The 17,540-nt window shown below is 45.7% G+C and overlaps 1 protein-coding gene across 1 annotated transcript; it reads left to right on the top strand.

The window, feature by feature from the left end:
- The first annotated feature begins 1,239 nt into the window (after positions 1-1,239).
- On the top strand, positions 1,240-9,263 carry rdh14a (retinol dehydrogenase 14a). Its single transcript, XM_067984367.1, has 2 exons — positions 1,240-1,732; positions 8,080-9,263. Exons 1-2 carry the CDS (start codon positions 1,385-1,387, stop codon positions 8,692-8,694), a joined length of 963 nt encoding a protein of 320 aa, XP_067840468.1. The 5' UTR covers positions 1,240-1,384; the 3' UTR covers positions 8,695-9,263.
- The last annotated feature ends 8,277 nt before the right edge of the window (positions 9,264-17,540 follow it).

Here is a 17,540-nt window from a genome sequence, read left to right as displayed (position 1 = left end):
AGTTGGATGTGGGAGAGACAAGTGAGGTCAAGTTTGGGGAAACAATGGTTGTGTCAGTCTTCTGAAAATTCAAATATCTTTGCTTTTCCTTCTTTTAAGATTAAAAATCTATTAAGTCTAAATGCTTAAAATGAACCAAAATGCAAATTTTTAATGTAAAAAATTCAACATTTTCCATGGAATTATCCCATAAAAATGCATCACCAATTTTATGCCTGCAATATTTGGATTTCCCCTTCAGGCCTACATATATCTATATTTTTCCTCCAAAACTAGTGAAGGAATGTTGGGTATACCTGTGGCCTAAATTACAAAGCTCACGTGACTACTTGTTTCACGTCACAAGCTTCTAATTAGGGCTGTTCTTGAGTTGTAAGCTTTTTGGTGCCTTTTTCAGCACGTTTTTTCGGATGCTGTGTATGGGTAAATCAGCATCTTTCTGTTTTCTGGCACTGAACATAGGAAAACCAATACCAAAACCAACACCTTACTGCAAGAGGTTTGGGCCTGAAAATCTATAAATCCAGCCTGTGACCTCTGGCGCTGACCCTGCTAAAATTCGTGGGTCGGGGGAGGTTGCTTTATTTAAATAAAACGGGCAGATGGTCTTGCCATTAGGGAGTGCATCTGGAATACCTGCCAGAGAGAGGAAGCCAGAATCCCAGTGTGGGGTGCCTGTTCCAAGGGGAAAGATCTTGCAAGTCTGCCCATTGCCTCCTTTATAAAGTGGGGGGGGAGTGAACAAAATCATTAAATATCTTCAGGGTCCAGGCCAACGCCCAATCTTGGACTCCCAGGTGGGCCACACTTGCACCTGCTGGCATGCCTGAGTAGGGAGAAGGAAATTCCAGTCCCTGGCGTCTCCTCCTTCAACCTCTCCAACACAGCGGACCACGCTTGGGGCAGACAGAGTCTTCACCCTAAAAACAAAAGCCCTGCAAAAACTGGTACCTAAGCAGAACTGGTTCTTTTGCCAGACTTGCGGTGGGAGTACACGAGAAGGACTGTGTAATTCTCAACCCCATCATCTTTAGAAACATCCGGTGACAGCAAACCAAGAGGTGGATGTAGCAGAGCTGCGTAAAAGTAGGCTGCACGGTTGTTTATCATCAGTTGATGATGATCATTCCTAGTTGCAGAGGTTTCTCAGCTCCCAGGAGATGCCAATGTACCGGTTTGCAAGCCTTGGATTTGGAGCAATGATTGACGTTTGGTGAGCTGTCACTCAGTGTGACTGGCCCCCTCCTGGCGGGGTGCGGGACTGCAGACCATCCTGGGCGGACTGAGACTGAGGGACCGCCGGGTGTCAGTCAGTCTGTCCGGCGGGCGGGCAGGGTCACCCCGGGGGAGTTGGGTCGGTCGGTCGGTCGGTCTCCGGTCCTGGATGCTGTCCCTGTCCCTGTCGGTGGCCGCTCTCACCGTCGGCCTGTACCTCGCTCGCTGGTTCCTGTCGGGCGGCGCGGCCCGGCGCTCGGCCTCGGCCTCCTCCTCCTCCATGCGCGGCAAGACGGTGATCGTCACCGGCGCCAACAGCGGCATCGGGAAGGCGACGGCGGCCGAGCTGGCGCGGCTCCGGGCCCGGGTCATCCTGGCGTGTCGGGACGAGAAGGCGGCGGAGGAGGCGGCGAGAGAGATCCGAGAGCAGGCCGAGGGAGCGGGGGAGCTGCTGGTCCGCAGGCTGGACCTGGCGTCACTCGGCTCGGTCAGGAGCTTCTGCCAGCGGATCATCGAGGTGAGGGATGGGGGTGGGGGGAGTGGGTAAATACCCGGGGACTGGGTGGGTAAATACCCGGGGACTGGGTGGGTAAATACTGGGTAAATACCCGGGGACTGGGTGGGTAAATACTGGGTAAATACCCGGGGACTGGGTGGGTAAATACCCGGGGACTGGGTGGGTAAATACTGGGTAAATACCCGGGGACTGGGTGGGTAAATACTGGGTAAATACCCGGGGACTGGGTGGGTAAATACCCGGGGACTGGGTGGGTAAATACTGGGTAAATACCCGGGGACTGGGTGGGTAAATACTGGGTAAATACCCGGGGACTGGGTGGGTAAATACCCGGGGACTGGGTGGGTAAATACTGGGTAAATACCCGGGGACTGGGTGGGTAAATACCCGGGGACTGGGTGGGTAAATACTGGGTAAATACCCGGGGACTGGGTGGGTAAATACTGGGTAAATACCCGGGGACTGGGTGGGTAAATACCCGGGGACTGGGTGGGTAAATACTGGGTAAATACCTGGGGACTGGGTGGGTAAATACTGGGTAAATACCCGGGGACTGGGTGGGTAAATACTGGGTAAATACCCGGGGACTGGGTGGGTAAATACCCGGTGCATGGTAGGTAAATACCAGGTGCCTGGGTAAATACTGGGTAAATACCCGGGGAGTGGGTGGGTAAATACTGGGTAAATACCCGGGGAGTGGGTGGGTAAATACATGGAGAGTGGGTGGGTAAATACCCAGGGAGTGGGTAAATACTGGGTAAATACCCAGGGACTGGGTAAATACTGGGTAAATACCCAGGGACTGGGTGGGTAAATACTGGGTAAATACCCGGGGAGTGGGTGGGTAAATACCCGGGGAGTGGGTAGGTAAATACCCAGTAAATACCTGGAGAGTGGGTGGGTAAATACCCGGGGAGTGGGTAAATACTGGGTAAATACCCGGGGAGTGGGTGGGTAAATACCTGGGGAGTGGGTGGGTAAATACCTGGGGAGTGGGTGGGTAAATACCCGGGCAGTGGGTGGGTAAATACCTGGGGAGTGGGTAAATACTGGGTAAATACCTGGGGAGTGGGTGGGTAAATACCCGGGGAGTGGGTGGGTAAATACCCGGGGACTTGGTGGGTAAATACTGGGTAAATACCCGGGGAGTGGGTGGGTAAATACCCAGTAAATACCCAGAGAGTGGGTGGGTAAATACTGGGTAAATATCCGGGGAGTGGGTGGGTAAATGCCTGGGTAGTAAGTGGGTAAATACCTGGGAAGTGGGTAAATACTGGGTAAATACCTGGGGAGTGGGTGGGTAAATACCCTGGGAGTGGGTAAATACTGGGTAAATACCTGGGGAGTGGGTGGGTAAATACCCGGGGAGTGGATGGGTAAATACTGGGTAAATACCCGGGGAGTGGGTGGGTAAATACCTGGGGAGTGGGTGGGTAAATACCTGGGGACTGGGTGGGTAAATACCTGGAGAGTGGGTGGGTAAATACCCAGGGAGTGGGTAAATACCCGGGGACTGGGTGGGTAAATACTGGGTAAAAACCCGGCGAGTGGGTGGGTAAATACCCGGTAAAAACCTGGGGAGTGGGTGGGTAAATACCCGGGGACTGGGTGGGTAAATACCCGGTAAATACCGGGAGAGTGGGTGGGTAAATACCCGGGGAGTGGGTAAATACTGGGTAAATACCCGGGGACTGGGTGGGTAAATACCCGGGGAGTGGGTGGGTAAATACCTGGGGAGTGGGTAAATACTGGGTAAAGACCCGGAGTGTGGGTTGGTAAATACCTGGGGAGTGGGTGGGTAAATACTGGGTAAATACCCGGGGAGTGGGTGGGTAAATACCCGGGGACTTGGTGGGTAAATACTGGGTAAATACCCGGGGAGTGGGTGGGTAAATACCCGGGGACTGGGTGGGTAAATACCCAGTAAATACCCAGAGAGTGGGTGGGTAAATACCCAGAGAGTGGGTGGGTAAATACCCAGGCAGTGGGTAAATACTGGGTAAATACCTGGGGAGTGGGTGGGTAAATACCCAGGGAGTGGGTGGGTAAATGCCTGGGTAGTAAGTGGGTAAATACTTGGGAGTTGGGTAAATACAGGGTAAATACCCGGGGAGTGGGTAAATACTGGGTAAATACATGGGGAGTGGGTGGGTAAATACCTGGGGAGTGGGTGGGTAAATACCCGGGGAGTGGGTGGGTAAATACTGGGTAAATACCCGGGGTGGGTAAATACACGGGTGTGGGTGGGTAAATACCTGAGGGTGGGTAAATACCTGGGGTGGGTAAATAAATACCCAGGGATCGGGTAAATAAATACCCAAGGATCGGGTAAATAAATACCCGGGGAATGGGTAAGTGCCTGGGGACTGGGTAAATAAATACCATGGGATTGGGTAAATATTGGGTAAAAACCCAGGGAGTGGGGTAAATAAATACCCAGGCATCAGGTAAGTACCCCAGGACTGAGTAAATAAATACCCAGGGATTGGGTAGATACCCGGGGATTGGGTAAGTAAATACCTGGGGACTGGGTAAATACCGAGGTGTGAGTAAATATATGGGGACTGGGTAAATACCTGGTGATTGGGTAAATATTGGGTAAATACCTGGTGATTGGGTAAGTATTGGGTTAATACCTGGGGACTGGGTAAATATTGGGTAAATACCTGGGGAATTGGGTAAACGCCAGGGAACTGGGTAAATATTTGGTAAATACCCAAGGAATTGGGTAAATATCTGCTATCTGGTTACATTTTGGATAAATACCCAGGGTCTGAGTAAATACCCTATGAACTGGGTAAATGTTACTTGCCACTTATCAGCCCAAGCCAGGATGTTGTTCAGGTCTTGCTGCATGCGGGCACGGACTGCTTCATTATCTGAGGGGTTGCGAATGGAACTGAACACTGTGCAGTAATCAGCGAACATCCCCATTTCTGACCTTATGATGGCGGGAAGGTCACTGATGAAGCAGCTGAAGATGGTTGGGCCTAGGACACTGCCCTGAGGAGCTCCTGCAGCAATGTCCAGGGGCTGAGATGATTGGCCTCCAACAACCACTACCATCTTCCTTTGTGTGGAGATGCCGGTGATGGACTGGGGTGGACAAATGTAAGGAATCTTACAACACCAGGTTATAGTCCAACAGTTTTATTTGAAAATCTCAAGCTTTCGGAGGCTTTCTCCTTCATCAGGTGAGTGTGGGATTCCTTGAAAGTTACCGCATATATAGTCAGAGAACAATCCCTGGTGATTACAGATAATCTTTCCAACTGCCCGTTGTCAAGGCAATCAGACAGAGAGACAGTACATACAGGACTACTGAATATACAAACAGTCCGAACCCAAAGACAGAGAGAGAGAGAGAAACATCCGAAAGGAAAAGAAAGAGAGAGAATGACCAGTTGTATTAAAAACAGATAACTTTTTTCGCTGGTGGGGTTACGTGTAGCGTAACATGAACCCAAGATCCCGGTTGAGGCCGTCCTCATGGGTGCGGAACTTGGCTATCAATTTCTGCTCGACGATTTTGTGTTGTCGTGTGTCTCGAAGGCCGCCTTGGAGAATGCTTACCCGAAGATCAGTGGCTGCTGAAGTGTTCCCCGACTGGGAGGGAACCCTCCTGTCTGGCGATTGTTGCTCGGTGTCCGTTCATCCGTTGTCGCGGTGTCTGCATGGTCTCGTCAATGTACCATGCTCTGGGGCATCCTTTCCTGCAACGTATGAGGTAGACAACGTTGGCCGAGTCACAGGAGTATGAACCATGCCATACCATGAGTATGCACCTCTAGCAAAGCTGTTCCAGTACAGCTACAACACTGGCATCTACCCGACAATGTGGAAAATTGCCCAGGTATGTCCTGTTCACAAAAAGCAGGACAAATCCAATCCGGCCAATTACCGCCCCATCAGTCTACTCTCAATCTTCAGCAAAGCGATGGAAGGTGTCGTCGACAGTGCTATCAAGCCGCACTTGGTCACCAATAATCTGCTCACCGATGCTCAGTTTGGGTTCCGCCAGGACCACTCGGCTCCAGACCTCATTACAGCCTTGGTCCAAACATGGACAACAGAGGTGAGGTGAGAGTGACTGCCCTTGACATCAAGGCAGCATTTGACCGAGTGTGGCACCAAAGAGCCCTAGTAAAATTGAAGTCAATGGGAATCAGGGGGAGAATTCTCCAGTGGCTGGAGTCATACCTGGCACAAAGGAAGATGGTACACGTTGTTGGAGGCCAATCATCTCAGCCCCAGGAGTTCCTCAGGGCAGTGTCCTAGGCCCAACCATCTTCAGCTGCTTCATCAATGACCTTCCCTCCATCATAAGGTCAGAATTGGGGATGTTCGCTGATGATTGCACAGTGTTCAGTTCCATTCGCAACTCCTCAAATAATGAAGCAGTCCAAGCCCGCATGCAGCAGGACCTGGACAACATCCAGGCTTGGGCTCATAAGTGGCAAGTAACATTTGTGCCATACAAGTGCCAGGCAATGACCATCTCCAACAAGAGAGAGTCTAACCACCTCCCCTTGACATTCAACGGCATTACCATCGCCGAATCCCCCACCATCAACATCCTGGGGGTCACCATTGACCAGAAACTTAACTGGACCAGCCATATAAATACTGTGGCGACAAGAGCAGGTCAGAGGCTGGGTATTCTACGGCGAGTGACTCACCTCCTGACTCCCCAAAGCCTTTCTACCATCTACAAGGCACAAGTCAGGAGTGTGATGGAATACTCTCCACTTGCTTGGATGAGTGCAGCTCCAACAACACTCAAGAAGCTCAACACCATCCAGGACAAAGCAGCCCACTTGATTGGAACCCCATCCACCACTCTAAACATTCACTCCCTTCACCACCGGCGCACCGTGGCTACAGTGTGTACCATCCACAGGATGCACTGCAGCAACTCGCCAAGGCTTCTTTGACAGCACCTCCCAACCCCGCGACCCCTACCACTTAAAAGGACAAGAGCAGCAGGTACATGGGAACAACACCACCTGCACGTTCCCCTCCAAGTCACACACCATCCCAACTTGGAAATGTATCGCCGTTCCTTCATCGTCGCTGGGTCAAAATCCTGGAACTCCCTCCCTAACAGCACTGTGGGAGAACCTTCACCACACGGACTGCAGCCGTTCAAGAAGGCAGCTCATCACCACCCTCTCAAAGGCAATTAGGGATGGGCAATAAATGCTGGCCTTGCCAGCGACTCCCACATCCCATGAGCGAATAAAAAAAAATTGCAAGTTAAAGCTCCCGCATCTCACTCCAGTCTTAACATTATTCCACTTAGCCCACAGGCTTTTTTTATCCTAGTGCCTTATCCCACCTACTGAAATTACCAACTGCAGTTTGCAAGCTTAGATTTTTCTGTAGAGATCACGATAAGGCTACGTTTTAGTGTAGATATGGATATTGAGGCTTCCTGCAGTGTAATTTGGTGGCTGATTTAATTTTGCTAATAAGTTGATTGAGAGCTGAGTAAGTGGAGCAGTCTTGGTAAGACTAGAATAATGTTTGTGGGTTTGTTACTGTTGGTGAACTGGGAGATTGGACAAGAATGGGTAAGATCAAATGGTAGTGTACTTTTCAAGTTTTTAAATATATTTTAGGATGACAATATTCTTAAAAGAGCAGCCGCATTGACAGCTATGTTCACTGTATGTGGAATGATACAAAATATAAGCACACATATCAGCAATTCTGATAAATGAGGAATACTCAGTATCAGCTCCAGTGTTCTACACACTTCAGAATTAAGAGTAGTGGCATATTCAAAGCTACAATATTTGAACTATGAAACACTGTGATACACTCGCATTTAATCAATTTAGGAGACTTTGACAAGAGCAACCAAATAGCTGCATTTATAACCTTTTTATTAACTGTGTTTGAACACTTTCAAAGAGTTGTCAGGAAATTTATTGAAGGATTTGTTGTTTGTGTACGTATGCATTTCCACCCTGCGTAAGCTTCCATTTTTGCTTTTTAAAAAAATGTTTTTTTCTCCTTTTTGTTTCTTTCCTTTTACACCCTGTAGCTTTATTTGATTATGCGCAGTTCAGTCTCTGAAAGGTCTAAGACTCTAAATGCATGCAGGTAAGAGCCAGACTTGTATTGGCACCTGCTATTAATTCCTATTCTTATCAGGGGGCTTTTCCATAGGCCTCTTTAAAAAAAAATGTATTTGCAATACAAGAACAACCAGCAAGTTATTTCTTATTTAAATGTGTAAAGGGCAGAGAATTCCTATGGCTTCCAATTGTTTTTTAATTGTGTTGTGAATAATGCTTCACAGCAGTGGATCAAAAGTTTTTTAAATTTCTTCTCCCCAAAAGGAAGAACCCAGGCTAGATGTCCTAATCAATAATGCAGGAATCTTCCAGTGTCCCTACATGAAAACTGAGGATGGTTTTGAGATGCAGTTTGGGGTGAATCACCTGGGGCACTTCCTTCTGACCAATCTCCTCCTCGATCTTCTCAAACGCTCTGCCCCAAGCAGGATAGTGGTGGTGTCCTCCAAGCTCTACAAGTATGGTGAGATCAACTTTGATGATCTGAACAGTGAAAAAAGCTACAACAAAAGTTTTGGCTACAGCAGAAGTAAGCTGGCCAATATCCTGTTCACTCGCGAACTAGCCAAACATCTGGAAGACACTGGGGTCACTGCAAATGTGCTACACCCAGGCATTGTACGCACAAACCTGGGAAGACACATCAATATTCCTTTAATTGGACAGCCGATCTTCAAGATGGTGTCCTGGGCTTTGTTTAAAACGCCAGAACAAGGAGCACAGACCTCTCTCTACCTGGCTACATCTCCTGAAGTTGAAGGAGTGTCAGGAGAATATTTTGGAGACTGCAAACAGGAGGAATTATTGCCTAAGGCAGTGGACGATGCAGTAGCAAAGAAATTGTGGGATGTGAGTGAGAGAATGGTGGGACTAATCTAACCACTAAATTACTATAAATATTCTTGTATGCTATTAATTGAAATGCAGACATGCGCTTTGTGTGAATTACTGCCTAAATGAACAAAAATTTGCTGTATGTGTGAAAAGTGATTGTTATATCAGTGAGTAGAGCCTGGAATATATTTTAAAGTAAATCCTTTTAAGTTTGCAATTGAACGAAAGGATCTGATAAAATAATGTGTTGTGAAGTGCCCTGTTTGATGTGACTGGTTTTCTTCATAGGGTTCAAAATTGCAGGTTCTTTGGATTGTAACAATTATTTACTTGGGCATTATGTGTGCTTTGTTTATTAATGATTCCTACTCCCCCACACCAAACTTTGTAACTCTGGAGGGTAAAGACCAATCCTAAACCTCTTCCCAACACTCAACAAAGAAAAGGTTGTCCTATTATGTAATGGAAATGCCTAGTCCTGTTTAATTGACACTTTATTGTAGCTACCTGGCAAATTTGACCCTTGGAGCCTTCCACTGCAGCATCATTTGAAGAACTTAAATTACTTTAAAGTTTGTAGCACTCAATAAATAAATACTATTCCTGAAAGTTAATGTTGAAGCCTGCCATTTTGTATTTTTTTTATATAAAGATTTTGGGAATTGCTCCAGAAGTTTAAAAATTACATATACTTTCAGTCGAGATTGTTTCTAGTAAAAACTAAGATCTTTCTGTGTAACTTTTACATAAGTATTGTAATTTAGTGATATATTTGAAGGATTATAGCAATTACTTTGATTCAGTCAGGCTATCAAGAAGATTATAGAAAAGAACAAGGACCACCTTCTGTGTTTGAGAAACATATGGAAAGTTCAAAGATCCTTAAGCATGCAGGCACAAAGGAGGGGCGACAGTTGGAAAGTTAATGTTTCTCACTCTTAAAGTACATTATGAAACTGCACTGCAGTACATCTGTGAGAAGCACAGGTCTCTAAGCAGTGCTGTCAATAAGTCTGGAGGAGATGACCTGATCTGTCAGAACCAGCAGCCACTACTTTATTGTGTTTGTCCAGTGTAGTTTATACAATCTACTTTGTGAATGGAAAGGTTACGATGGTGAAAAGTGCTGCCAATTCAGTCAAAGCAGATTTGATAGGTCAGAATTAATCGGCATCTTCAAGCTAATGTTTTCAGCTCAGAAACATTAAAGGCATACGTGACAAAGACCTTTTTTAACTTAACTTTCCACACACACACAAAAAATAACAGGAACAGAAATACATTACAAAGACCTGTGGCATACAATTTAATTTGACTTAGGGCACTGGTTATAACTCACTTGTGACTTTATTGATATAAAATGACAAATGGAACACACAGTTAGAACAAAAAGTGCTATTAGTATCTGGAAACAGACAGTGATAGCTTCTAGAAAACAATGAACTTCGTCACTTCTCTGGCCCATGAGGGAGGGGCAGGTCACTTTCAGTCAGATGACACTGCAGATTTGACTGGCAGAGGCTGAGGCAAGCATTGGCTTTAGGGTGCCTGGAGGTGAGGAGGCAGCTCGCTTGTCCAGAGACACTCATCCTAGCAGGTAGAGGAAGGATAAGAGAAATGGAAGAAAAAGGTCAGAGAGGACAGCATGTTAAAGCAGCTTCTGGCATTGAGACAGAAGCTTGGTGTAATTTCTTTACCATTAAACCTGCTAAACCCCTGCCCCTTCCTTGCCAATCTTTACCACTGTAAGGAATCTTACAACACCAGGTTATAGTCCAACAATTTTATTTTAAAATCACAAGCTTTTGGAGATTACCAGCATTGAGCCAGAACAGTCACATGATTACTGTTGGTGAATGAGATTGCTTGAAAGTGACAAAATAATCATGTGATTACTATTACTAGAAAGCAACACAAATTTTTGGAATTGTAATTACTATTGGCCAATAAAATTGGAAAACTACACTAACATTTAGAAATGGTCACGTGATGACTGGAACAATGAGTTTACTCAAAAGTGAAACTCGGCAATTAATAAAGAATTTTAAAAAAAATCTGGAAGTAACTAACCTAAGAGTACATAATAGGTCTTGGTTTACTGGAAAAACATTGGGCTGGCAGCAAATCATGAACAGAAGGAAAGAGTAGCTTTTAAACTATCAGCGAGTATATACATTGATTTGAGGAGTGAGAAGGTGCTGATTTTAGAAACAATTCACTACAGATCAATATCCAGTACTGAGAATGTATTTATAGGAGATGTGCTAATGGTTCAGTTGATCAAGGCTGAAATGTACAGACCAGAAGGAATCTGGTTCAATTAGTGGTTCTTTGTTGAGTTAACAGATCTCAAGCTGTGAGTAGGAGTGGGTGTTCAGGTTACTACAAGTGGCCTCTGTATCACTGGATTAGGAAGTAGAAAACCAGTCGGGTTTCATAGAATTACTGCTGCTATCTCGGCTTATAAATGAAGAATGGACACTTGGATGTGGCCCTGGAAGCAAAATAATTTGTAAAATCTGTGAAAAATATTTAATACTTTGTGGTGATATAATTCTAGGCCTCTTGAAATTTTCACTTTAAAACTTGGTTTACTGAGATTCATTTTATCCTTAAGAAACATTTTCTGATTTATGTTGCTCAGTGCTGGCACACATCGATTTTGTGTTTTTGGTATTGCAAAGTGCTTAAGCAGGTTAGTGATCTATAACCAATGCTGTTAGACAGCGCTCAACCATTCTTAGTGATCCTGTTGCGCACGTGCACACAATATCAGCAGTAAATTCTGTGGCAGCTAGTTTGAACATATAAGTGAACCATGCAAAGCGTCATTAGACGGTATTTCACTTTTTCACTCCTTTCTCTTAAAGAGCTAGGTTAACTTTGAACAGCAATACTGTAAGCAATTCTACATTAAGAACCTTGTAATTCTACCTGTGTAGTTAAGGTATATATTTTTTCAATTGTGTGTATCACTAAACAGAATTTGTAGTTCTTTTATATTTGAAAACATTGGGTAATATTTCAGATTTTCATTAACTAATAACGTTACTGTTGTGAACAGAAACAACAACAGTTTGCATTTATATAGCGCCTTTAACATAATAAAACATCCCAAGACGCTTCACAGGAGCATTATCAAACCGAGCCACATGAGATATTAGAACAGATGACTAAAAGTTTGGTCAAAGAGAAAGGTTTTAAGGAGCATCTTAAAGGAGGAGAGCGAGGCGGAGAGATGTGGGAGGGAATTCCAGACCTTAGGGCTTAGGCAGCTGAAAGCACGGCCGTCATTGGTGGAGCAATTAAAATTGGGGATGCGCAAGAGGTCAAAATTGGAAGAACACAGAGATCTCGGAGGGTTGTAAGGCTGGAGGAGGTTGTAGAAATAGGGAGGGGCGAGGCCATGGAGGGATTTGAAAACAAGGATGCGAATTTTAAAATCGAGGCACTGCCGGATCGGCAGCCAGTGTAGGTCAGTGAGCACAAGGGTGATGGATGAATGGGACTTGGTGCGAGTTAGGATATGGGCAGCAGAGTTTTCAGTGAGCTCGTTTATGGAGGATGCAAGATGAGAGGCTGGCCAGGAAAGCTTTGGAATAGGTGAGTCTAAAGGTAACAAAGGCATGGATGAGGGTTTCAGCTGCAGATGAGCTGAGGCAGGGGTGGAGACGAGGGATGTTAGAGGTGGAAGTAGGCGGTCTTGGTGATGGAGCGGATATGTGGTCAGAAGCTCATCTCAGGGTGAAATAGGACACCAAGGTTGCGAACAGCCTGGTTCAGCCTTGAACAGTGGCCAAGGAGAGGAATGGAGTCATTGACTAGGGAGCAGAGTTAGTGACCGGGTCCAAAGACGATGGCCTCGATATTAAAGCCCTTCATAGCAGGCAGAAGAGAATGGAGGGGAGGGGTTTTCAAAATGAAAAAATGGGGAATGCGCCCCTAATCCGCACACGCATGTTGCCATTTTTACGGTGGTGGGTTTTGTGGCTTCCGAGTGTCCCATCGTGGAGAGGCGGACACTTCATTGACATATTTAAATCGGGCTCCCACAGTGCAACTGGGAGCTCGATTTATATTTTACAGATGCTTCGTGGGTTTTCCAGGGGTCGGGAAATCTGACAGTGAAAGGGAGGTGGGAGCTGCTGGCTCCACAAGGAGCATACAGCACTTCTTCTGGGCCAGGAGGAGTAGGAGTGCTCCCCTGGCCCCTCAAGGAAGCCTTCAACCTCTCCTCTGCTGATCGCAGCCTCTCTCCTCTCTTCCCTCCGAAGCCCAGATTGCTCTCCATGCTGGGATCGGGGCAGACCTCCTTCCTCCCCCCCGCCCCCCAAAACAAGCCTCAATGGATCTCTATGCCGCGATCGCAACGGGAAAGATGGGTACAGATTTGGGAGGCAATAACACGTTCAAGGACTTTGGAGACGAAAGGGAGGTTGGAGATGGGGCGATAGTTTGCAAGGACAGAGAGGTCAAGGGTGGGATTTTTGAGGAGGGGGATTTGGAGGGGAGGGTGATAGTACCTGAGGAGTGGGAACAGTTAACAATATCAGCTAACATGGGGGGGCAGGAAAGGAAGTTGGGTGGTCGGCAGTTTGGTGGGAACAGGGCCGAGGGAGCAGGAGGTGAGTCTCATGGACAAGATGAGCTCGGAGAGGACATGAGGGCAGATAGGAGAGAACGATGCGAGTTCATGGCTAGGACAGGAGAGAACCAGGGGAAGTTTGGCTTGGTGGGCTAAGGGAAGGGAGGGAAGTGGCAGAGTTAGCTGAATGGATGGTCTCAATCTTAGTGACAAAGAAGTCCACCAGCTCCCCGCACTTGTTGGAGGTGAGGGTGGAGGAGGCAGGGGAGAGGGGTATAAGAAGACAATTTGGAGTGGAGAAGAGACGCCGGGGGTTATTTTTGCATTCCAGGATGATCCTGGAACAGAGCAGTTTGGCTGAGGAGAGCAGGACCCAATAGTACTTTATGTGATCCAGGCAGATCTAGCAATGAATGGCTAAACCAGTTGTGCCATAAACTTTCAAGTCTCCGTCCTTTGGACTTAAGAGAGCGGAGGTAAGGGTCATACCAGGGGGAATGATCAGGGCGAGAGAGAGCAATGGTCTTAATGGGAACAATGGCGTCAAAGGTGGGGGTGAGGGTGTGATTGAGCAGATCAGTAGCTGCAGAAATGTCGTTCATGGAGGGCCAAAAGCTAGATAATTGAGAATTTCAAAGTGCCATTGTAAGTGACTTGGGGGAGAGTTTTTTCCCCAGGGGCGGACAGAGAAGGGTTGGGAGGTGAAAGGAGGATGCGAGTGGAGAGGGATACAAAGAAGTGATCAGAAATGGTCTTATCTGTGATTGACATAATGGGTGTAGAGAGGCCATGTGAGATGGCAAGGTCGAGGGTGTGGGTGTGAATATAGGTAGGTGAGTTTATATGGAGGGAGAGATTAACGGAAGATAGGAGGGCAGTGAACTCAGGAGAGACGGCATGATGAGTTGAGATGGAACAGCAATAAATGACCTCCATTACTGATGTTTGGATAACAGAAAGCTGTTCAGATCATGCAATAATTTTTATAAAATCTGCTTTGAAACCTTCATTAATTTGCCATAAAGAAATGTGCTTTTTAAATCGGAATAACTCACTTAACCTTACTCCACATACTTTAATTGTAAAATATGATCAGCAACCAAAAAATCAGACCTCTAGCCTCCACCTGTTTATATCAATCACTTGTAGGTAAAACTAGCTTGAAGACCACCCCCTCAAGGATCACCTTCAGCTTTTGTTCTCAAGCCATTGGCATCAGTCACAAGCTGTATGCCACGAGAGCATTTTGCAAAATGATTACATCACAGCTTTTGATTTTGTAAAACTTGTGGAGTTTTGCTTTGAGTCTTGGGAGATTTTAAAAGGATAAGTTTCATGTCCGTTGTTGCTTTTAAATTCCACATAAACTGCAGGAAATCTTTCCCAGCTACAGATGGATGTGCAAGTGTCTCTTGGGTCTAATTTTAGAACATGATATTGGGTCCTGTAAAATTCTGCTCTAGATTTCAAAGAAACCCAGACAAGAAACTCAAATGATATTACTAAGAAACTAAAATAAAATTTCATGACCCATGACAATAAACCTAAATTCTTGTTTCTAGGGTCTTTATGTCTTCATGGTGGCAAATCTAATAAGAAATTTTTGAAGGAGCCAGCTTTAAATTGCAGGTTTCTCATCTTTGATAGGAACACAAATAAAAATAACTCAAAATGACGTAACTTAAGGAAAGCATACTCTGGAACTAAAAAGGGATCTCTTAAAGCTCTCAATCTTGATACCTTCTGTGATTCCAGTCCACTCTCCAGATATTTATGGCCATGTGAAAAATCTTACTACAAGCTATTAAAAGCCTTGTGAATCAATTGAAACCAACAGTCCAATTGAATATAAGTAAATACCACCACTATTGATGTATCCAGTTCCACCTATGGTTATGGCAAGCATCCATCTAGAAGTGTGGGGTAAAAATTTTGTCAGGAGTGCATATTGTAAAATGTGCAGCCCTAGCCAGTGATTTTCCATTCATTGAAATCTGGGTGATAAGAATCAGGATCTGAATGGATATTAAGCCCAACGAAGGTTCTGTCTGTGGACTAAAGAAGCCTCCTCCTTCAAGTGAGTGACTATTAAAAATGTAATGGCAAGTGCTTCATTACTTGAAGACACAGTGGGCTAGATTCTCCTCCACGATTTTACCCGAAACTTGGTGGGATAGTGATGAAGAATGAGGCAAAATCGGACAGTGAGACCTATCTCTGCCTCATTGACGTAACCTCAATTTCCCTGCCGCTAGCTGCCCTTCTCTACTTGCTGCGTGCAAATGTTGGCAGGGAATGTAGCATAGCCCCCAGCCCATTTCCCTCCTATCCGCTCCAGTTACGCTGCTTTCTGGGACTGCCGTGTGGAAGGTGGCTCTAGGCCTTGGGTTTCTACTGAGGCCTACAAGGCTACAGCTCCCTCGATCTTTCAGGCTCTTCAGCCCTTTTAATTGCCTGGTCTTCTCTTCTAGTCTTGCAGTGGCAGTTCCAATTCCAGTGCGACACCACCGTGATTTTGCGGCTGGGCACTGACAAGCTCCCACTTGGCAAGAATCCCATCAGGAACCCGCCGTGCATATGCAGTGACCCTCAACTCAGCGAAATGGGTCAGGGTTCAGGCAGAGTCGGAGAAGTGGGCAGAAGTCCTGCCCCACTTCTACTCTGCCCCAAAGAGGAGCATCCTGACCAGTGAATTTCATGTACCTTGTTCATCATTGTAAATGTTAAATAAACCATTTCATCAGTAGGCTGCTGAAAGATTAAATGCTGCATCCAGAACCTAGTGGACTTGGATACAGATTAGAAAGAAGATGGTTGTCCTTAGGAAAGTTGTTAAGGTAAAGCTACAATGCTAAATACCTGCCCTAAGTAGGCGTGCCACAAAACCCCATGCAGTACTGCCATAATAGAAACAGCCCTCTGAATTCTTACTATATATAGCTATATTGTAATATGGGAAAAGGACAAGAACCAAATTATATAATTCAAATTTTGGTGTTACAGTAATCTTAAAGGGACTTGACACAGGAAATCCTAGTAAACCAACCTAGCTGCACGATATACGTTCACTTGGTATCAGACAGAATGGACTGGAGTTCTACCTTCAATAGAAAAATTGCTATATAATGAAAGGGAACAAAGCAAAACTAGAAGAGGACCCAGGCACTACAAGCTTTAGATACCGATTGAAGAGGTAATTCTTGACATTATTGGGTGTGATAACATAAGGGAGTAGAGGAGCATAAAGCCAGAGGTCTCCCCCAAGCATAGGACTACTGCTATGCTGGTCTTATGTCTTTGCCCTTACTCAGTCACTGGCATGCAGGCACACATTCAATCTAAAAGTATCATGCACCATATATTACACTGTAGAGATTGAAGGTGCTTCTTTGAGGCAGAATTTGACATGTTCCTGTTCTATTTTTGTAGGCCTGGAAGAACAGATTACTAGACCGCCAGTGATTCCTATCAAGCTAGTACTTAATAGCACTATATAGCACTCTCACTACCTTTGGCAAGCACCAACATAGTTGCATATACTCTGGAGGATGTAGATAGTGGGCTTGAGGAGGTAGCACTGGGTAAGTCATGATTCATGTGTGGCAAGGGGCAAGTGTTGGTAGTAGATGAAGAATAACCACCAGTTGTCTGAAGGGCTATCAGCATACATGTCTTTTTTGCAATTCCTAGGGATTCTGAACTCTAAAGGCTTGCTTATAAAAGAAAACATGCTGTCTGAGCAATATCATCTGTGAGTCATTTAAATCATTACGAAATATCCTGGCAATAACTGGATCTGTGTAGTCATGGACGAATGGTTGTCTGCTATGGAGCACGTGACGACTCCAGTGGCACATGTCTTAAACACAATGGGACATGATGAGGGAGTCCCCAGCAGGGACATGGATGGAGTAGGCATGATTGAGGCTGCCATCTTTTGGTGCAATCCCATGTTAAGTCTATCCAGCATCCCTGTGAAAGTAGATATGCCAGAAAGTGGGCAAGACCAGCCAGCCACAATTGCAGTTGGTGTGGCTGAATCAGTTGCACAACCGGCTCTAGGACCATCTGGATCCCAACTGTCTGTTCCTGAAACTGAAGGCAGACAGCACAGTTACTCTTTCTATGGGAGAAATCTTAAATTAAGGATTAGATGGTACACCAGCACCCAGGGGAAGCACCTTTGGTAAAGGCAATATCAGTACTCAAACATTGCACACATTGGAGTAGTAGATTGGTTGCACTGTGTTTGTGTTTTTGCAGAATAAGATAGTAGCACAGCAACAATGGGCACATTTTATTATTT

Source organism: Heptranchias perlo, chromosome 5 (assembly GCF_035084215.1).
Source record: "Heptranchias perlo isolate sHepPer1 chromosome 5, sHepPer1.hap1, whole genome shotgun sequence".
In the NCBI taxonomy this organism is placed as follows: domain Eukaryota; kingdom Metazoa; phylum Chordata; class Chondrichthyes; order Hexanchiformes; family Hexanchidae; genus Heptranchias; species Heptranchias perlo.
This window is presented reverse-complemented; position numbering and strand designations above follow the sequence as displayed.

Bases quoted from the DNA above. Each gene is read 5' to 3' on its own strand.
- rdh14a (XM_067984367.1), top strand. From the start codon at position 1,385: ATGCTGTCCCTGTCCCTGTCGGTGGCCGCTCTCACCGTCGGCCTGTAC. The intron at 1,733-8,079 runs GTGAGGGATGGG...TCTCCCCAAAAG, and splicing joins TCTGCCAGCGGATCATCGAG to GAAGAACCCAGGCTAGATGT.